Genomic DNA, 23,257 nt, shown 5'->3' with positions numbered 1-23,257 from the left:
CTCCCAGCATCAGAGTCTTTGCCAATGAGTCAGCTCTTCTCATGAGATGGCCAAAGTACTGGAGTTTCAGCTTTAGCATCAGTCCTAGCCCTATTTAATTCTGATGTCCTTTAAAACTGTGCTCACAGTCAACAGTAGCCATTTGAACTACAGTAATATTTCATTCTCTTTCATTCACATAGTCTATAGACTCAAACATGATGGCTTGACAATTTTTGGCCAATTCTTTGTGAAAACATTTTTTCTTCACATTGAGAAGTGAAAAAAATAAATGTCCCATGAAAAGCCAGTGTTCTTACTACAGTGAGAGAAATAAGTCTGACCCTATAATATCTCTCTCCAATCCTTCATACTGTCAACAGGCTGAAGCAGCACCAGCACCTGCCACAGGTCATTATTTCTATTTTGCCAGGAACAAGGCAAGAATGCCAAAATTTACCGGTTCTATTCAACACAGTATTGGAAGTTCTAGCCAGAACAAACAGAAAAGCAAAAGAAATAAACAGCATCAAAACTGGAAAGGAAGAAGCAAAATTATTATGTCCTGTGGATGATATGTTCTTATATATAGAAAGTCCCAAAGATGCCACCAAAAAAACTGTGAGAATATAGAAATTCAGCAAAGTAGCAAAATACAAAGTCAACAAACAAAAGTCAATTGCATACATGAGCAATGACCAATCTAACAAAGAAAGTACGAAAACAATTCCATTTATATTACCATCAAAAAGAATAAAACATTTAGGAATTAACTTAACCAAGGAGGTGAAAGACATATAATAAAAAATACTAAACATTTCCTATTAAGAAATTAACAAATAAAAACATATCCCACATTCACAGATTGTAAGACAATATTAAGAAATGTCAATACATCTACTGGATCATAGAAAAAGCAAGAGAATTCCAGAAAAACATCTGCTTCATTGACTAAGCTACAGCCTTTGACTGTGTAGATCACAACAAACTGTGGAAAACTCTGAAAGAGATGGGAATACCAGACCACCTTACATGCCTCCTAAGAAACCCATATGCAAGTTAAGAAGCAACAGGTAGGCCAGACATGGAACAATGGACTGGTTCAAAATTGGGAAAGGAGTGCATCGAGGCTGTATATTGTCACCCTGCTTATTTAACTTCTATGCAGAGTACATCATGAGAAATGTTGGGCTGGATGAAGCTCAAGCTGGAATCAAGATTGCAAGGAGAAATATCAATAACCTCAGATATGCAGATGACACCACACTTATAGCAGAAAGCAAAGAAGAATTTTAAAGAGCCTCTTGATGAAGGTGAAAGAGGAGAGTGAAAAAGTTAGCTTAAAACTCGACACTCAAAAAACAAAGATCATGGCATCCCGTCCCATCACTTTATGGCAAATAGATGGGGAAACAATGGAAACAGTGACAGACTTTATTTTCTTGGGCTCCAAAATTACTGTGGATGGTGACTGCAGCCATGAAATAAAAAGATGCTTGCTCCTTAGAAAAAAGCTACAACAAAACCTAAATAGCATATTAAAAAGCAGAGACATTACGTTGTCAACAAAGGTCCATCTAGTCGAAGCTATGGTTTTTCCAGTAGTCATATATGGATGTGAGAGTTGGATCATAAAGAAAGCTGAGCACCAAAGAATTGATGCTTTTGAACTGTGGTGTTCGAGAAGACTCTTGAGAGTTCCTTGGACTGCAAGGACATCAAACTAGTCAATCCTAAAGGAAATCAGTCCTGAATATTCACTGAAAGGACTGATGCTGAAGTTGAAGCTCAAATACACTGGCCACCTGATGCAAAGAGCCAACTCACTGGAAAAGCCCCTGATGCTGGGAAAGATTGAAGGTAGGAGGAGAAGGGGGCATCAGAGGACAAGATGGTTGGATGGCATCACTGACTCAAAGGACACGAGTTTGATCAAACTCCAGGAGACAGTGAAGGACAGGGAAGCCTGGCAAGCTGCAGTCCATCAGGTCACAAACAGTCAGACATGACTGAGCAACTAAACAACTACTCCTCAAAGCGATCTACAGTTTCAATGCAATCTCTATCAAAATCTCAATGATTTTTTTCTTTGTAGAAATAGAAAAAGCCATCCTAAAGTTCATCGAGAATCTCAAAGGATCCTGAATAGACAAAATCATCTCTGAAAAGATGAAAAAGCCACAGGACTCACACTTTTGAATTTTAACATGCATTACAAAGGTTTAGTAATCAAAATTATGTGATAATCATACAAAAGTAGACATATAGATCGAGAGAAGAGAATAGAAAGCCCAGAAATAAACCCTTGATAAATGATTGAAGATCATTCAATGGGGAAAGGACAATCTTTTCAATAAATGGCACTATAAAACGTGAATAACCATATGTAAAATAATGAAGCTGGATCCTTATCTCATACCATATACAAAATTCAACTCAAAATGAGTCAGAGATAAACCACAGGATATACTGTATAGCACAGGGATGTATAGCCATTATCTTATGATAACATTATACACACCACACATACATACATCATGGAATATTACTCAGTCTTAAAAAGAAAGGGAATTCTGATATATTCTACAATACTAGGAACATTCAGACCTCTGGAGAAGGAAATGGCAACCCACTCCAGTATTCTTGCCTGGAGAATGCCACGGACAGAGGAGCCTGGCGGGCTACAGTCCATGGGGTGGCAAAGAATCAGACACATCTAAGCACACACACACCATGAATATTCGGAATATTAGGTTTAAGTGATATGTTAGTCACAAAAAGACAAATATTGTATGATTCCACTTATATGAGGTATTTAGAGTAGTCAAAAATCATGATACTTTTTATAAAGTACCATGGGACTTCCCTGGTGGCTCAGAGGTTAAAGCGTCTGTCTACAATGAGGGAGACCTGGGTTCGAGCCCTGGGTTGGGAAGATCCCCTAGAGAAGGAAATGGCACCCCACTTCAGTATTCTTGCCTGGAGAATCCCATAGATGGAGGAGCCTGGTGGGCTACAGTCCATGGGGTCACAAAGAGTCGGACATGACTGAGAGACTTCACTTTACTATGGTGTTTCCAGGGGCTACAGGGAGAGGATAATGAGAAGTTATTGTTTAATGAGTACAGAGGTTCAAGTTTTATAAATCTGAAAGAGTTATGGAGATGGATGGTGGTGAAGATTGTACATTAGTATGTTTAATACCACTGACCTGCATACTTGAAAATAGGTAAGATGATAAATTTTATGCTATGTGTATCTTATCAAGGAAAAAAAACAACTAGGGAAAAAATTTACCAGTAACTTTTCACTTCCCACAGCACACTGGACATAATTCTAACATAGGACTTATAATAACATTACAAAATGGCCTGTTAAGTACTCTCTCCCTTTAAAAAGCAAGCTTGTCAAACCAAGTGTCTCCAGGATACAGTGGAGAAGTGCCCACTTCAGGATGTGCAGGAGGCAGCGGGATGTGGTCACTGAGATGAAGTGAGGTTACTGGGGTGTGCCTATCAAGCCCATCGCTCACTAGCTTTGGAGACGTGACCAAGTCACCAGATCTCTCCAAGTCTCAACGTGGAGGTGAGATAGATATACAAATATTATTACCTCCTTGGGTTGTTGTGAGGATTTAAAAAATACAAAAAAATTTATAGTTATTGCTAAGATCACTCAACAGATTTTGCTGAACTCAACTGAATACACTCTTTAAACTTTTAACATTATTCCATCACAGCTAAATTAAATGAAGCTAATGAAAAATCTCTCCTGTCTAATCATCAAAATGAAGTCTAGGTTCTCTAATTAGGTTAGTCTAATTCCATAAAAATTAACATACATTCTACAATTTGCACCTCCTTACTCTGGATTTTCATTAAAAGTGGAAATGGTAATATATGTTTTAGCCACAAACCTAAATTTTTCACAAATTTCCCCTCCATTCTAGAGATATCAGCCAAGTACATTCTACCTTCTACAGTTTATAAACCTTAACAGATTAATCACTTAAGACATAAAAATCATATTTTACTATAATGTGTGTAGTCTCAAGTAACCAACTCATTGAAGAACCTATTCCAAACTTACTCAGATGATTGGTTTAATTTAGTATGCTTTTAATAAACTTCTGCTGAAAAGGTCATTTCCTACAGTAATGATGATAGAAATACTGTATGATTAAAAACAAGCTCATTAAAGAAATGAAAGAAAGGTAGTACGTGACTGTATGTAAAGTATTCCTGTTTCATTTTATGTATGAGGTAAAAAAAACTACAACCATAAACAAATCAAAATTCTATCCTATAGATAAGTAGAATAACATTGTCTATTTTGAGAGAGAACAAAATTTAAGTTTCAAATTGCCACTCACAGATTCATCTTTCTTCTTTTTCCCAAATTATCATATGGAATAGATTATTAAAGATTTAAAATAACAAAAATACTTATTTCAAGATCATGCTTGTTGAAAGTAATTCTGTGAATGATTCAATGATGTACGACTTCATTTTGTATTTTTGAACATAATAATAAAATTTGATTCAGGCAATAAAAAAATAAAATTTAAATACTTCAAGGTTTTTTTAATAGACTATTATTTTACCAAAATTTTTCCAAACTTTATTTGGATAAAGATTTTCTTTAAGTACATAGATTCTTACCTCTTGATTAAATTTATGTGCCATCTCATTAAGAAGTGAAGAAAAAAAACTAGTGTTTTGTAGCAGGACTCGACCCATAACTCCAAGATATGTTGACATTACTACAGGATACCTCTGTGCAATTAAAATACAGCACATTTAAAACTGTGTTATGGTACAAGTATAAACAATAATAAACAATCATTGACAAAGTAACAATCAACAGGGCTATGAACTGAACTGATGAAATAATATCCTTCTTTATACTGCTTCTTTAGAATGAACTGCCAATATTGTTGAGTTCTAACTAACTTACTAAATATATATGTCACACAAGGTAATATATATGTATTATGTACATATTTACATGGATTATATATGTATATATAATAAAGAGAGGAACAAAGAAAGAATATTTATCAATGCCATACTTACACATTTATATTACTTTAAAAGCTCCTAACATACATATTTAGAGTCTATTAAAGAGCTTAATTTAGCAGAAAACCAGCATTTTCATATATTTCATATATTACATAGTTTTATGTCACAAAACTAGCACAATTTTTCCCATTCCTATGCTTAACATGTTTGTGTATGAACACACATGCATATGATTGAAAGACATGAGATAGCAAAGGAAATTCATACTTTCCTATGTAGAGACAGAAATAGCAAAGCTGTATCACTACCCTGAAATTGAGGTAATTTACTTCAAAATAAACACTAAGTCCTTTTTATATCTAACAATGAATAAGAAGTAATTTTCCAAAGAATAAGTAAAATAGAACCCTAGAATTAGCATTAACATTAGAAGCTTAAGAAAAATCTTACCTCCCCTTCTATAATACCTCTGAAAATACAGGGTAGAATTGGTTGAAACATTTGTGGGCCTAATACTGGGTTCACCTTAAGGGCATTTTCCACAACCTAAAAACCAAAATGACACAATGGTAATGCTTAGTAATACAGGTCAGTGCTTCATGCAAAACACAGGTAAAGAAAACAATATATTAAATACACATACATACAAACACATGAAATATTCATTATCCTGACACTAGACACATTTCTATAAGATAGTCCATTAAAAATTACAATTCAATTTTAAGGATATAATATTTAGACACAGCTATATATTTCACATAGAATTATAATTAATCACATACTGGTAAAACAAGCTTCAGGATGTCAATGTACTTCTTATCTTTGCATTTTAAACAAACAACCCTTACAAAATGTTTAATGATGCTTGCTTAATGTTTGGTATTTGTTTAATATTTATGGCCTTATAGAGGCAAAAGGCATTTCAAAAGTATTCTAATAGTGAAAAGCGAAATTAGTAACAACTATACTCACTATACAAAACGAAGCCTACATTTAAAATTTTTATTTACTTATTTTAATTGAAAGAAAATTACTTCACAATATTGTGATGGTTTTCCCCATACATCAGTATAAATCAGCCATAGGTAAACATGTGTCCCCTCCATCCTGAACCCCCCTTGCACCTCCCTCCCCACCCTACCCCTCCAGCTTATCACAGAACACCGGCTTTGGGTGCCCTGAAGCCTGCATTTTTAATTTATCAGTCAACTGGACAGAAAACAAATGCATATAAACTGAGTATTTATTAAATGAGAAATAATCTTACTGTATTTATAATATAATCATACAGATTATTAACCATGCACACTGATTGTGACATGTGAAAATTTGAAACATAAAGTTCTTTTATATGAGCGAGATGAAGGGAAGGGAAAGTCGCTCAGTCGTGTCTGACTCTTTGCAACCCCATGGACTGTAGCCTACCAGGCTCCTCTGTCCATGAGATTCTCCAGGCAAGAGTACTGGAGTGGGGTGCCATTTCCTTCTCCAGGGGATCTTCCCGACCCAGGGATCAAACCCAGGTCTCCCGTATTGTAGGCAGACGCTTTACCCACTGAGCCGCCAGGGAAGCTCCCCTGAGTGAGATGGGTTCCTTCTAAAACAAATACAGCATGAAATTCAAACTGGGCTGGGATTTTTGTTTTGGTGGGCAGGGGTTGGGGTGCAGGGAGTGAGGAAGGCAGTGGTCAGAAAGCAGTAGTGAGGATCGAGAAGAAATGCCCATACTTCTGGTCCCACTGCCTAAGGGGTAAGAATGAACACAGACACCATCTGAGAGGGTTGCGGGCAAGTGCTAATCTCAAGGCACAGGCAGGCTTCCCTGAAGAGCTTCCAGCAATGGTTCTCAGGACTGACTACCGGCATTCCCAGTGGGATAAGTGTTTACTGTGCAGGAATATTCCACCTATCAAAGGGTTTTAAGCATCTCTGATCTCTGCTCATTATGTTCCAATTGCATGCTCCCAATACAATGACAACCAAATACACCTTGTGCATTTCAAAACACTCTCAAGGTAAGCAAATAGTACAATGAATGACAAGATTCTCTTTTTGTCCATGAGACAAAAGGAATGTCCAAAACAAAGTTTAAAAATACAAAAACTTTTACTGTGGGCCAAACACTATGCTATCTACTAAGAGATAAAGGAAAAGAAAAAAAAGATATCACAGTTTATGATTAAAAGCCACAGGAAATGATGAGATTCAGAACATAATTAAATCTGACTTCAGTAAGGTTTGTCAAAAAAATCAGACTCAGAATAAAGAGGGGTGAAAGTGTAAATAAGCTACCCAGAGGTAGATGTCACTAGAAATTTTATCTATGAATGGAAAGTAAGGCCATCTGCTGATTGCTGGACCCACTTTACCTTCCTAAAACTCCACTAAAATTAGAGTAAGAAGATTTTAAAGGGAGGGGGAATCATTTTAAAAGGACAAAAGGAATGAGACAGAGATGAACACTGGAAGGTACAAAAAAGAAATTCAAGAAGTAAATGACTTATCAGATGAGAGAAAGCTGACACCTAAGACTGCAATATAGAAAGCCAAGAGCAACTTGATGTGTATCAATTTTATCTTCTCCCTACAAATTCTTCAAGAGATGAGAATACCAGACCACCTCACCTGCCTCCTGAGAAACCTGTATGCAGGTCAAGAAGCAACAGTTACAAATGGACATGGAACAACGGACTGGTTCTAAACTGGGAAAGGAGTACACTGAGGCTGTATATTGTCACCCTGCTTATTTAACTTATATGCAGAGTACATCATGTGAAATGCTGGGCTGGATGAAGCTCAAGCTGGATTCAAGATTGCCAGGAGAAACATCAATAACCTCAGTATATGCAGATGACACCACCCTTATGGCAGAAAGTGAAGAGGAACTAAGGAGCCTCTTGAGGAGAGTGAAAAAGCTGGCTTAAAACTCTACATTCAAAAAACGAAGATCATACCATCCCGTCCCATCACTTCAGGGCAAATAGATAGGGAAATAACAGAAACAGTGACAGACTTTATTTTCTTGGGCTCCAAAATCTCTGTAGATGGTGAGCGCAGTCATGAAATTAAAGAAAAAAAAAAAAAAACGCTTGCTCCTAGGAAGAAAAGCTACAACAAACCTAGAGAGCATATTAAAAAGCAGAGACATTACTTTGCCGACAAAGGTCCATCTAGTCAAAGCCATGGTTTTTCCAGTAGTCATATATGGATGTGAGAAAAGGGAAGAGAAGTCGCTCAGTTGTGTCCGACTCCTTGAGACCACGTGGACTGTAGCCTACCAGGCTCCTCCATCCATGAGATTCTCCAGGCAATAATACTGGAGTGAGTTGCCATTTCCTTCTCTAGGGGAATCTTCCCGACCCAGGGATCGAACCTGCATCTCCCACGTTGCAGGCTGATGCTTTACCCTCTGAGCCATCAGGGAAGCCCATTGGGGATGTGAGAGTTGGACCATAAAGAAAGCTGAATGCCAAAGAATTGATGCTTTTGAACTGCAGTATTGGAAAAGATTCTTGAGAGTCCCTTGGACTGCAAAACGATCAAACCAGTCCATCCTAAAGGAAATCAGTTCTGAATATTCATTGAATGCTAAAGCTGAAGCTTCAATACTTTGGCCACCTGATGCGAAGAACTGACTCACTAGAAAAGACCCTGATGCTGGGAAAGATTGAAGGCAGGAGGAAAAGGGGACAACAGAGGATGAGATGGTTGGATGGTATCACTGACTCAATGGACATGAGTTTAAGCAAGCTCCAGGAGTTGGTGATGGACAGAAAACTGGAGTGCTTCAGTCCATGGGGTTGCAAAGAGCCGAACACGACTGAGTGACTGAGCTGAACTGAACTGAACTACCTCTTCTCATCAAAAATCACAAGAATTAGCAGAGCCATAAATCTCTGGAAAGGAGGGTAAAGGAAAAGCTAAAAATAAGATTGGTTGGAAGTCTACTTAAGAAAAAAAATTGCCAGATATTCCCAAGTCTGCATATTTGGGCAACTGACCAATGGGGACTCCCCACCCCAGGAGAAGACAACTTATTTTCTTTAAAGGGTCTAAAAGAGAGACGTTTCAGACCAAATGGGCCCAGCAGTGCCTGGTACTATTAATTGAAATAAACTTAAATCAAGGCACATCCTTGTAAAATTTCAGAACACCAAGAACAATAAAAAGAAGCTACAAGTTGGGGAGGGGAAACAGGCAGGGGGAGTCAGCCCGACTCTGAAAGAGACTTCTTCAAGAAAACTGAAGTACAGTAATAAAACCCCTATGGGTCAATCTGTCTGAATATGTGGAACAGAGAAGTTGCAGACAATTTAGTGCACTTAAAAAAATTACACCGAAAAATGTATTAGCTCCAAACATTATAGAAGTTTGCACAAAAAGGAAAAGTAATCACATGCTAAACATTAAGACTTTTAATATATAAATTCATTGAAATGTAACATTCAATACAATCCAGCTCTCTGCCATTAGGCATTTTCTTTATATACAGAGGTAAAGTTACTGTTGTGTAAAGGATTCACTTATTTCAGAACTAAAATGGAGGAGTCTTTGCAATCAAAAAGGTTAGGAACCATACAAACTATGAGATCCTTTCTGAAGAATTATACAGGAAAATGCCATTATCAGACTTGGAGGCAAGCACTGTGGATCAGAATTAAGAGAAAATTCAGAAAGTGTAACTGATTGGATATAGCAAAGAATTTGAACAGCTGATCAAAGGTGAAGAAGTCTAGGAATACTCATTTTCACATATGGTCAATGGGTACAATTGTGATGCCATTAATAATAGTGAGGCTTTGTTTTAGACACAGAGATAATTTTTCCTGTGGGAAAATCCATATGGGAATGGTCTTATATTATTTTCACACTCATGACACTCCATAGGGTCCACTTTTCAGGGAAGTTATTGCAGCTGTGACTGAAAAATCACAGAGTTCAAATTATGACTATTAACAAAGTGAAAAAAGAAGGTTCTTGCATAATGATCAAAATCCTATCTTTCTCTTTTAAACAAGATTTTTGAAAAACGCATCTAGTGGTTTCAGTGGTAATAAACAACTCTGCATATTTTAAGCAAAATGCATGTATACCTAGATGGCCAAACATCTCCAAGAGGAAATAATACTAAAGACAACTACAATAATAGATAACAGGTCATTTTATTAAAAGATAATTTATAGATATTAAGAGAATTAAAACGTAACTTACTCCTCTTGGAGGGTGGGGGGCAGAATCATTATGTCCTCAGAGATTTTAACATGTTCGACGTGTTTTAACGCACTTATTTTAGTTTCCATGTTCAAACTGTACCCTTACTAGTCAGTGGGAGCTCCTTCAAGTTGACTCTTGCATTCTTTAGACAGAATCCCATCTTCTCTTCCTTCTGGCACAAGGAGACCTTTCCGGTTTATCTTGTGTCCCTCCCACCTGAGCTCTGGAGTCAACCAGCAAGCAGCAGGATACAGTATTCATAGACGGCAGTATTTAATCTACTTTCTGAGGTGTTTATTGTCACTGAACTGACATTGCTTCTAGGTCTTGGCTTACACGAATTAGGAAATCTATATTTCTCTTCCTGAGAAGCATATACCAATAATTCACCAAATCTAATTTAAGATTATAGCATTTTACATTGTTGTTGCTCGGTCGCTAAGTCGTGTCTGACTCTTTGTGACCCCAAGGACTGCAGCATGCCAGACTTCCCTGTCCTTCACTATCATCCTGAATTTGCTTGAAGTCATGTCCACTGAGTTGGTGATGCCATCCAACCATCTCATCTTCTGTCACCTGCTTCTCCAACTGCCCTCCATCTTTCCTGGCATCACGGTCTTTCCAAGCTGGCTCGGCATCAGCTGGCCAAAGTACTGGCACCTCAGCTTCAGCGTCAGTCCTTCCAGTGAATACTCAGGGCTGGTTTCCTGTAGGACTGACTGGTTTGATCTCCTTGCTATCAAGGAACTCTCAAGAGTCTTCTCCAGGATCACAGTTTAAGCATCAATTCTTCGGCACTCAGCTTTCTTTATGGTCCAACTCTCACATCCATACATGCCTAGTGGAAAAACTACAGCTTTGACTATATGGACCTCTGTCGGCAAAGTGATGTCTCTGCTTTTTAATATACTGTCTTGGGTTGGGAAGATCCCCTGAAAGAGGGCATGGCAACCCACTCCAGTATTCTTGCCTGGAGAATCCTCATGGACAGAGGAGCCTGGCAGGCTACAGTCCATGGGGTCTCAAAGAATCGGACATGACTGAGTGAGTAAGCACAGCACAGCACAGGTTTGGCATAGCTTTTCTTCCAAGGAGTAAGTGTCTTTTAATTTCATGGCTGCAGTCACCGTCCACAGCATTTTATGTAACTTCTTTGACTTTATCGTTCCATCGTTCTTCCCTTATATTGAAAAATATCATATTCAAATAACCTTATCTGCTTCTTACTGCTATGTACATAAAATATCCACATATGGGTTTCAAAATAACAATAATATTACTGATAACGATAACAATACTGAAAGCAATTTATAATTTCCTCATGTTTCTTTCTGTTTTAACGTTATATCTCACCAGGAACATACATATAAAATACTGTGTATTAAAGTTACTTGAAATATTCTCAGATGACTTATGCCACTAACACAGTAATAGTTAGATTCAAATGTTTCCTTTTTAAAAAATCTTTAGAACTGCTTTTACTTTTAAGTCATGTAAAACATCTCTATGACTCCAACCCCTAAAGTACAAAATGTACTTTCTGAAAGACTTAGCTTGCATTCTCAGTTTGCATTCTCTACCCTTCTTTCCCCTGCTGCTGCTGCTGCTGCTAAGTCGCTTCAGTCGTGTCCGACTCTGTGCGACCCCAGAGACGGCAGCCTGCTAGGCTCCCCCGTCCCTGGGATTCTCCAGGCAAGAACACTGGAGGGGGTTGCCATTTCCTTCTCCAATGCATGAAAGTGAAAAGTGAACGTGAAGTCGCTCAGTCATGTCTGACTTGTAGCGACCCCATGGACTGCAGCCTATCAAGCTCCTCCATCCATGGGATTTTCCAGGCAAGAGTACTGGAGTGGGGTGCCATCGCCTTCTCCGCAGAAGCACTTGATTTACTTTTCCATTGCTATCTATGTGCACAATTCAAATATAGGAAAACTCTGGACTCTGTTCTTTGCTTATAGTTTTCAAATCACTCTGAAACTGTATATAGATGTTGTCTTCATTTCTTTCTAAGGTTGCACAGTATTCCTCTGTGGCTGAATAAGTGGTAGTACCTCCTATCCTATCATCCAATCCCCTATTACTATTTTATCAGCATTTTGCTATTATATACATAACTTCTGAATTTTAGTTTCAATCCACCTCCTTTCTGATTATACAGTTTAGAAACAGACTATTTTTATATTTCCTGTGAAAAATGTAGGCTTTTAGTTTGTGCCTTACACTCAAATCATTTTTTGGATTTAGGCTTATGCAGCATACAAAGTGATTAAGAGCACAGATTCTGAAGTCAGAAAGCCTATGTTTATGTCACGGTTCTAATACTTACTAGCTGTGTGACCCTGGACAAGGTATTTATTTCTTTGTGATGTAATTTCTCATCTGTTAAAATGGGGGAGAGAACCGTACTATCATCATAGGTTTATGTGAGGATTAGAAATGTGTAGTAAACAATAAATGCTAGTATTACCTATAGTTATTACAGAATAAATTATATCTTAAAGATATGTGTGCCATCTTACATAAGGCTTATCACAGTGAATAAAACCAAAGATATGTGTGCCATCTTAAATAAGGCTTATCACAGTGAATAAAACCAATGTGGCTTACTACTGCTTGATAAGACCATGATAAAAAAGAGAATTTCTAAACTCAAATTAGTGTATATAATAGAGATAAATTTCAAATTTTAAAAAATGTTAATTTAAATTTGTGTATTTTTAGAATATAATTGTATTCACCTAGATAATTTGTTCCAACTCATAGAATACAATAAAGCCTCTTTTTGCTCCTAAAGCAGGCATACTTGTCTCTCTATCCAGTTTTCATAACATTATAATTTTCTGCTTCAGAGAACAAAGAAGTTACTTCCAGATACTGTCAGATGTAGTATTAACAGTGACATTTAGTCAAAAATATATTAAAAAGGTTATATAGCATACTCTACTAAAAAACAGTATCTGAAAGATATTAAAAAATGAAAAAAATGAGTTAATATTAAAAACTATTATAATTTTATTGGAACTCTGAGAATAGGAAAATGCCAAAAATTTTGAGCATTATCTCAGCTTTCAAGTACAAGCATAATAGCACCATTATTCTAAAATATTATTTTGTATAAAAATGCAAATAATTCATGATAATGAGTATATGTCTAGTATAACATCCATTTAATAAATAATTAAATTCAGTTTCTGGGATTTCAAATCAAATATGAGGTTTAGCTACAGCAATGCTATATAAAAATAGTCTTAAACACAGGTTATTAGACAGCCAATTTCCTGCTGGCATACTAGACTGGTTTAATGTGTAATATATGTTAAATGTTACAAGTATTTCAGTGTTTATTTGGATGGTAACTGATTTGTGCTGAATCATTCAATCAAAATCCATTAGGCACAACTGGGGAACAAATAATGACATCATCTTCTTTCAGTTCAAGGAAAAAGAAGAAGCAAATAGATTCCTTTCCAGTGAAACTATAAAGGTAGTGTTGTACATTATGTAAACTTGAAATTTTCCATAATAAAAAGTTTTAATTAAAAGATTGTATTATTCTGTAAAGGAATAATTTAAAACAACTATTTTTTAAAAGCCAGCTGAGATACATGGCTTTGGAAAAAGAGTAAAGCTCTATCACTGTATAAATTACCTACTTAAGTCATACTTGGCTTGTAAGCTTTAGGGCTAGAATACTTTGAAATTAGTAGAAGTGAGGTTGATAGACACATGGTGGAAAACAGGCCTCAAGTATCTAGAGTCAAGACAAGTCACACCCAGATTATTACTCCTTCAGGGCCCACAAGCTTCTCAGGAACAAGGGCCTATACTCCCACCCTTTTATCCCCTACTCTAAAAAAGAAACCAAAGAACCCATGAAATTCAAACCAAAGAGTTCTGCTGTATTTTCATTCTATATTTACCTACTTCCTAGCTTATAATACTATGATTTCAGATTTAAGTTTCCATTCTGATTTCAAACATAAAACATCAAATCAGAGAGTGTGCTAAAGAATGTAATGGGTTAGATAAATAATCTTTCTGGGAAAAATCAGAATTAACCAAAGAACATTTTATTTAAAGCCTTGTTTAAAGCCTTTCTGCAAGAAATCCCTCAGAAGTCTACGATGACACTTTAACTGAATCATTCTCAAATATCAACAAGATAGAATTCATTTAACAATGAATACTGAGGGGCCTTCCTGGTGGCTTGGTGCGGGGGAGGGGGGGTCAGTCTGTCTGCCAATTCAGGGGAGCCGGGAAGATCTTTGCAGGTATAATTAAGATGAAGTAATTAGGATAAGCCCCATCCCTGGTGGTTCAGAGGGTAAAGAATCTGCCCGCAATGGGGGACACCCAGGTTCGATCCCTGCATCAGGAAGATCCCCTGGAGAAGGAACTGGCAGGCAACCCACTCCAGTATTCTTGCCTGGGAAATCCCATGGACAGAGGAATCTGGCAGAATACAGTCCATGGGGTTGCAAGAGTTAGACATGACTGAGCAAGTAACACACACTTAACCCATTATGACCGGTGCCCTTATAAGAAGAGAAGACAGAGATATAAAGAGAAGGTCATGTGACAACTGAGGCAAAGACTGGAATGACGCGTGTTAAGCGAATGAAGTCAGAAACTGCTGCTAACTCCTAGAGGCTAAGAAAAAGGCAGGGAACAGATTTTCCTTTAAAGTCCGAAGAGACAGGGTAGCCCTACCGACACCTTGATTTCCAACTTCTGGTTGCTAGAACTCTGTGAGAGAGATAATCACTATAAATACTATAGATTAGTTCCTGTTGTTATAAACCACTCAGATTGAGGTACTTTGTTATGCTAGCCCAAGGAAACAAATATTCTTAATGATATCATCATTTTCTCATCACTTTACAATTGAACACTTCAGTAATTTGGCATATGAACCTCTCCAATTTACAGATACTAAAGGTTTTAAATAACACCATTATCCCCACCCTCAACAGATAATTCTCAGAACAGTCCCTCTGTTCTTGTTCACTTCCCTGCAGTATTTAACACTGTATTAATCTAATTCACCCTGCTAGGACTGCCAGATTTAGCAAATAAAATACTATGTTTTATTGGCAACCCTAAACCTACCAAACAGTTAAGACTCAGCTCCCATCTCAACTCCCTCTCTCTGAAAAATGTTCTCTGCAAAATGCTGCATTGGAAGATCACTTCTATACTCTCAGAGGAACATAAAGCAAACAGATATCAATGTCTAATAGCAGACTGTGTTCATGACAATCATCTAGGGAACTTTTTAAAAAGAAATCCTAACATCTTATGTTGTACTCAAATTTACAAAAAGTTCACCAGGTAATCTGAGATATCTCTAATCTAAAACTACGTAACACAATAAACATGGGCAAACTAACTATTTACCTGCTTCCAATCCCCAAAAGAATGACTACTCAACAGACAATGCTGCTGGGCCAGATCCAAACAACTGCATGATTCTGTTGGATACATGTAGTCTATGCCTGCTTTCAATCGACAACAACAGATATAAACACTTGAGACAAAGACGCTATGGTCCACCAAACCTAAAACATATACTATACAAAAAGTTTGCTGACAACTGACTCACACGGTCAGGTGAAGCTGAAATTGAATGGCTCTATGAGGACCTACAAGACCTTCTAGAACTAACACCCAAAAAGAGTCCTTTCCATTATAGGGGCTGCTATTGCTGCTAAGTCACTTCAGTCGTATCTGACTCTGTGCGACCCCATAGACAGAAGCCCATCAGGCTCCCCCATCCCTGGGATTCTCCACGCAAGAACATTGGAGTGGGTTGCCATTTCCTTCTCCAAGGCATGAAAGTGAAAAGTGAAAGTGAAGCTGCTCAGTCGTGTCCGACTCTTAGTGACCCCATGGACTGCAGCCTACCAGGCTCCTCCGTCCATGGGATTTTCCAGGCAAGAGTACTGGAGTGGGGTGCCATTGCCTTCTCCATCATTATAGGGGACTGGAATGCAAAAGCAGGAAGTCAAGAAATACCTGGAGTAAAAGGCAAATTTGGCCTCTGAGTACAGAATGAAGCAGGGCAAAGGGTTTTGCCAAGAGAACGCACTGGGCATAGCAAACACTCTCTTCCAACAACACAAAAGAAGACTCTGCATATGGACATCACCAGATGGTCAACACCGAAATCAGACTGATTATATTCTTTGCAGCCGAAGACAGAGAAGCTCTACACAGTCAGCAAAAACAAGACCAGGAGCTGACTGTGGCTCAAATCATGAACTCCTTATTGCCAAATTCAGACTGAAATTGAAGAAAGTAGGGAAAACCACTAGACCATTCAGGTATGACCTAAATCAAATCCTTTAGGATTATATGATAGAAGTGACAAATAGATTGAAGGGATTAGATCTAATAGACATGGTGCCTGAAGAACTATGGACAGAGATTCGTGACATTCTACAGGAGGCAGTGATCAAGACCATCCCCAAGAAAAAGACAAAATGGTTGTCTGAGGAGACCTTACAAATAGCTGTGAAAAGAAGAGAAGTGAAAGGCAAAGGAGTAAAGGAAATACATACCCATTTGAACGCAGAGTTCCAAAGAATAGCAAAGAGAGATAAGAACACCTTCCTCAGTGATCAGTGAAAAGAAATAGAGGAAAACAACAGAATGGGAAAGACCAGAGATCTCTTCAAGAAAATTAGAGATACCAAGGGAACTTTTCATGCAAAGATGGGCATAATAAAGGACAGAAATGGTGGACCTAACAGAAGCAGAAGGTATTAAGAAGAGGTAGCAAGAATATACAGATGAACTATACAAAAAAGATCTTCATGATCCAGATAATCACGATGGTGTGATCACTCACCTAGAGCCAGACATTCTGGAATGTAAAGTCAAGTGGCCCTTCAGAAGCAGCATCACTAAGAACAAAGCTAGTGGAAGTGATGGAATTCCAGTAGAGCTATTTCAAATTCTAAAAGATGATGCTGTGAAAGTGCTGCACTCAATATGTCAGCAAATTCGGAAAACTCAGCAGTGCCACAGGACTGGAAAAGGTCAGCTTTCATTCTAATCCCAACGAAAGACAATGCCAAAGAATGCTCAAACTAAGGCACTCATCTCACATGCTAGCAAATTAATGCTCAAAATTCTCCAAGCCAGGCTTCAACAGTACATAAACTGTGAACTTCTAGATGTTCAAGCTGGATTTAGAAAAAGCAGAGGAACCAGAGATCAAATTGCCAACATCCACAGGATCATTGAAAAAGCAAGAGAGTTCCAGAAAAAACATCTATCTTTGCTTTACTGACTATGCCAAATCTTTGACTGTGTGGATCACAACAAACTGTGGAAAATTCTTCAAGAGATGGGAATACCAGACCACCTAACCTGCCTCTTGAGAAACCTGTATGCAGGTCAGGAAGCAACAGTTAGAACTGGACATGGAACAATAGACTGGTTCCAAATCGGGAAAGAAGTATGTCACGGCTGTATATTGTCACCCTGCTTATTTAACATCTATGCAGAGTACATCATGAAAAACGCTGGGCTGGATGAAGCACAAACTGGAGTCAAGATTGCTGGGAGAAATATCAATAACCTCAGATATGCAGATGACACTACCCTTATGGCAGAAAGTGAAGAGGAACTAAAAAGCCTCTTGATGAAAATAAAGAGGAGAGTGAAAAAGTTGGCTTCAAGCTCAACATTCAGAAAAAGAAGATCATGGCATCTGGTCCCATCACTTCATGGGAAATAGATGGGGAAACAGTGGAAACAGTGTCAGACTTTATTTTCTGGGCTCCAAAATCACTGCAGATGGTGATTGCAAATATGAAATTAAAAGATGCTTGCTCCTTGGAAGGAAAGTTATGACCAACCTAGACAACATATTAAAAAGCAGAGATATTACTTTGCCAACAAAGGTCCCTCTAGTCAATCCTATGGTTTTTCCTGTAGTCATGTATGGATGTGAGAGTTGGACTATAAAATGAAAGCTGAGCACCAAAGAATTGATGCTTTTGAACTGTGGTGTTGGAGAAGACTCTTGAGAGTCCCTTGGACTGCAAGGAGATCCAACCAGTCCGTTGTAAAGGAAATCAGTCCTGGGTGTTCATTGGAAGGACTGATGCTGAAGCTGAACCTTCAATACTCTGGCTACCTGATGAGAAAAACTGACTCATTAGGAAAGACCCTGATGCTGGGAAAGATTGAAGGCTCGAGGAGAAGGGGATGACAGAGGATGAGATGACTGGAGGGCATCACCGACTCGATGGACCCGAGTTTGAGTAAGCTCAGGGAGTTAGTGATGGACAGGGAGGCCTGCTGTGCTGCAGTCCATGGGGTCACAAAGAGTCGGACACAACTGAGTGACTGAACTGAACTGACCCACATGGTGAAACTGAATAATCAGCAGTGATAGTAAATTCAGCCATTTGAAAATCAAATTGACATGCATATTAACACAGATATCTGCAGCTTTATACGAGCATATAAGTGTATAATAAATGTCCAAAGTAAAGCACATTAAACAGTGTGATGCTTGAATATGTTCCAATGGTTGGTTAATATGAAAGAAGACTTTATACAAACTAATACCCACTTAGTTTCCCGAAATATACTATGGATTGCTGCTTTGATTACTGTGGTTAATGCATTTCTAACAATGAACCTTTTTGGGAAAACACATTTTCATTTCACCGGGAGGAAAGCAAATAGCTTTTAGGATCTAAACTCAGGACTTTCACACACAAAAATGCTACTTGGCTATGTTATAATAACACTTCACCTAATCAGCTCTCATATCTGACTTAAAACATAGCTAAGAAATTAGAAACAAAAAATAGATGCTTTTAACAAGTACACCTTCTCAGAAAGTACCATACAAAGTAAGTGTGTGTGAACCACATATATACATGTAAAGATATATTAACATATATTTAAAATATTTATATCTAAGTATATATATTTGATACAATTTATATCTTTAATATGTAGATGTATAGATATCTTGAGCCTATTCTTAATTATACACAACTATATACAATATATAGAGATATAGTGATTCCATAAAGATATAAGGCATAAAAATTAACTCATACCTGTCAGGTTATTTTTTTTTAATGGGGATATAACTGACATATAACACTATATTGGCTTCAGGTATACAACGCAATGATGCAACACTGGTTCTTTGTTATACACAATTCATACAAACTTGGTACTCTAAATTCAACAGATAATCCAAATTAAAAGTACCAAATTATAGTGGGATACCGTGTCCCAGAAGCAGGTGAACTAACTGGACAGGTGAGAAGTATCAGACGTCACTGCCCTCTGGGTAATTTATAAGTTTTTAAAGCCTTATTACACAAAATGAAGTCTCAGGACAGGGGCGGGGGAGACTTTGGGAACTCATCAGCAGACACTTTGTTAGAAATGTGAAATCTGAATTTTAACAACATCTTCAGGTGACTTATATGCATAATCAGATTTCCAATCTCTAGTCCAGAAGTATTTACACCAATTGAATACTGGTAAAAAAAAATACTCTGTCTAGAATTACTCTTCCCCTTCTTGTCAATCATCCAAACCCAAATGAAGGTCCAATCTCACAAAATACAGATGGAAAACTTAAAACAATATTCATTAGAAAGATGACAGTACCTTCAGCACTTGAACTTGACCATCTGTAGTAATTTCCTTTAGTAGTTCACAAAAGGACTGACACAGACCTACTGCATAGGTCTGAAATGCAATGAAAAGTCAAATTATACATATGAATATATCTGCGATATCAAAAAAGGCATAATATTGAATTTGGGACTCATAATCTATTTGAGTATTAGATACTAAAGCTCTAAGTATATAAAATTTCAATTAAAACAATGTAGGAAAAGTTTAAGAAATAAAAATACAGTTTACTTCTATTCTGATTTTTGTAGCAATGTAAGGATATATTTATATGTAGAGCATATTTTCTGTGCTAAATAATGTAATTCATGGAACTGCATCACATTTGCAGGGGGCAGTGCTTATGACGATCCCCCCAACCAAAGTAATAAATCAATCTTTTAAACTTTGAAAAAGCTTCAAAATGAGGTTTCTGACTTCAAAGAAGAAACAATCAAATAATAACTATATAAATTCTAACAATGCAAAAGCTACAACATACCTGTAAAAATTCAGTTGATGATAAAAAGATATAACCATTGATGATCTTAAAGCAGGTTCTGACACTTTCTGAACTTAGTTCTGCCAAAATAATAATAAAGAACCAAATTAATTAATCGTTCAAAATCAGTTTAAATGAAGCAATTCATTTAAAGCTAAGCTACATGCCCTTCTTTATAAATCTTTTCTGAATGCTATTCTGACTGCTAGTATATCAGTATCTATCTAAAAACTGGCATTAGCCTCTAACGTAATGCTTTCCATATACCTCCCATTACTTAAAACAACTTAGAAAATACTAAGCTCCCTTTTCATTCCTTTCAGAAAATAACTACATATCCAACCTTTCATTTCAAATTAAATTTCCAGTACCAGCATGACAAACTGCATGCAACTGAATCATTTTACCATCATATTTTGACATCTGCTTAAATGGGTTCATTCAATCAGCATTTACTGAGTGTCTACTGTACTGGCATTGAACATGTAACCCTACTTAAAAGAGTGCCTGTTACACTTTTAAAATTATAATTCCCAATTCTTGGGCTTTGTTATTCAAATCCACTCCCGCATGTAAAACCTACATATAGAAAATGTTCTTAAAAGTATTATTACCAGAATAGTATAGGAAAATAATATTGTTTTTAGGTACTCCTTTCAAAGTGCAAAGCAAAAAACCATTTTGTTAAAATTGAGTATGATCAAATGTTTATGCAGTGCTATTTTAATGTCTTATCACAAACAATAATGATAAAACAGAATATAGATTATATGTGTTAATTATACAAATCAAAACATGATCCCCAAATATCATCTATATCTAAAACTTTTCATTTTGTATTGCTACTATTTTAGAAATCACATGCACTTGCAATAGGACAGACTAAAAAATGTTTCCTGGCAAAAGTGTAGGCTCTGGGTTCTTACGTAATTCATATCCTAGCAAACTGAGAAGATATTCTATTTAGATGAGAATGACCCATAAAAGACGCTTGCTCCTTGGAAGAAAAGCTATGACCAACCTAGAGAACATATTAAAAAGCAGAGATGTATTTTTGCCAACAAAGATCCATCTAGTCAAAGCTATGGTTTTTCCAGCTTTGACTGTATAGATGTATACATCTATAGAGTATATAGATGTATAGATGTTAAGAGTTGGACTATAAAGAAAGCTGAACGCCGAAGAATTGATGCTTTCGAACTGTGGTGTTGGAGAAGACTCTTGAGAGTCCCTTGGACTGCAAGGAGATCCAACCAGTCAGTCTTAAAGGAAACCAGTCTTGAATATACATTGGAAGGACTGATGCTAAAGCTGAAACTATAATACCTGGTTACCTGTCGCAAAGAACTAACTCATTGGGAAAAATCCTGATGCTGGGAAAGACTGAAGGCAGGAGAAGAAGGGGACAACAGAGGATGAGATGGTTGGATGGCATCACTGACTCCTTGGACATGAGTTTAAGCAAGCTCTGGGAGTTGGTGATAGACAGGGAAGCCTAGTGTGCTACAGTCTACGGGGTCGCAAAGAGTCGGACATGACTGAGTGAACTGAACCCACCCTTATATTTTCACCAGTAGATGAAAAACATACCCCAAATTCAAAATGTTTCAAAGGAATTATTTTGTATATTTTAGGATTTAATATATTAGTTTAAATGAGAATGTAGAGGGGACAGAGACTAACCAACTCATTAGCATGCTAATCAAAGACAGAAATAACAAAGGCTGTCACCTAAATATACGAAAGTGTTAGTATCTCAGTCATGGGCTCTTTGCAAGCCCATGGACTATAGCCTGCCAGGCTCCTCAGTTCATGGGCAAGAATACTGGAGTGGTTTGCCAACACCTTTTCCAGGGATCTACAGGCCCAGGAATCGAACCCAGGTCTCCTGCACTGCAGCCAGATTCTTTACTATCTGAGCCACCAGGGAAGCCGTTTCACAACAGAAGACAGAACGTCAGGATAAAAGAATAGACAATTATATTGGCTAAAGTCATCCTTATGAAAATTTCACACTGTCCTTTTCTCCTTAAGGAGCAAGTCCAGTCAAGTCTGAACTTGGGCACATTGTTTAACAGACAAACAATGAACAGAAAACTACTTAGCAACCACTGTGATAAATATGGCAAAAGGGTCTACACTTAAGTAAGAAATCAGAATGGTTACATTCCGGGTATGTCACCAAGTATAATTTCTAAATCACTGCCATCTAAAATTTTACCAAGGTCTATGAAGAAGAAAACAATATTTAAAAAAGATTTGATTTTGAAGACCACAGTTCCCATCTCTTATCACAGATATTTTAAAAGCTATTTCTAGATTAATGTATATAACAAATAGCAATTAGGTCACTTTATACTGTTTTCCATGCCTCCATCATGCCAAGTACAGCTTATACTGAGGAATAATATCTTAAACAAATACTACATAGTAATAGTAAAAAAATAGCCCTAAAATTAATAAATTTATTTTTAAAGTATATTGAACACTGTTCATTGTTATCTATGAGTTCCTAGTGAAACTGATAAAAAAAAAAAAGTTACTGTCTGGTCCAAGTATCAAGAGGAGTTGACCATGCAAAAGACCTGCATATATTTTCAGACTGTGAATAATTTAATTCAGTGTTCTCAACCATGGGCAATTTTGCCCTCTAGGGGACATATGACCATGTCTGGAAACTTTGGCTGTTAAAACTAGCATCCAGTGGGTTGAAAGGATGCTATTAAATATCTTACAATACACTATATTCCTCAAAAGAAAGGAGTTAAAAGACGCTTCATGGGTAAATATTAAAGATTGGGAACTCTGAATGGAATAAATATAAACAATTTTTACATTTTATAAATAAACAATGTTTTTAAATGGCAGTAGTTTGCAG

The 23,257-nt window shown here is 37.1% G+C and overlaps 1 protein-coding gene across 1 annotated transcript in view; it reads right to left on the bottom strand.

The window, feature by feature from the left end:
* Positions 1-23,257, bottom strand: part of IPO11 (importin 11) — a 196,238-nt gene that overhangs the window by 66,976 nt on the left and 106,005 nt on the right. Inside the window, exons 23-26 of the mRNA XM_040262582.1 lie at positions 20,380-20,459; positions 19,872-19,952; positions 5,454-5,549; positions 4,641-4,754 (exon numbers count right to left, since the gene is read on the bottom strand). Of these exons, the coding sequence (XP_040118516.1) occupies positions 4,641-4,754; positions 5,454-5,549; positions 19,872-19,952; positions 20,380-20,459 (371 nt within the window). The remainder of the gene's footprint in view (positions 1-4,640; positions 4,755-5,453; positions 5,550-19,871; positions 19,953-20,379; positions 20,460-23,257) is intronic.

The sequence above is a fragment of the Oryx dammah genome, unplaced genomic scaffold (assembly GCF_014754425.2).
Source record: "Oryx dammah isolate SB20612 unplaced genomic scaffold, SCBI_Odam_1.1 HiC_scaffold_20, whole genome shotgun sequence".
NCBI lineage: Eukaryota > Metazoa > Chordata > Mammalia > Artiodactyla > Bovidae > Oryx > Oryx dammah.
Note: the sequence above shows the minus strand (reverse complement) of the source record. Positions and strands in the feature narration are given on the sequence as shown.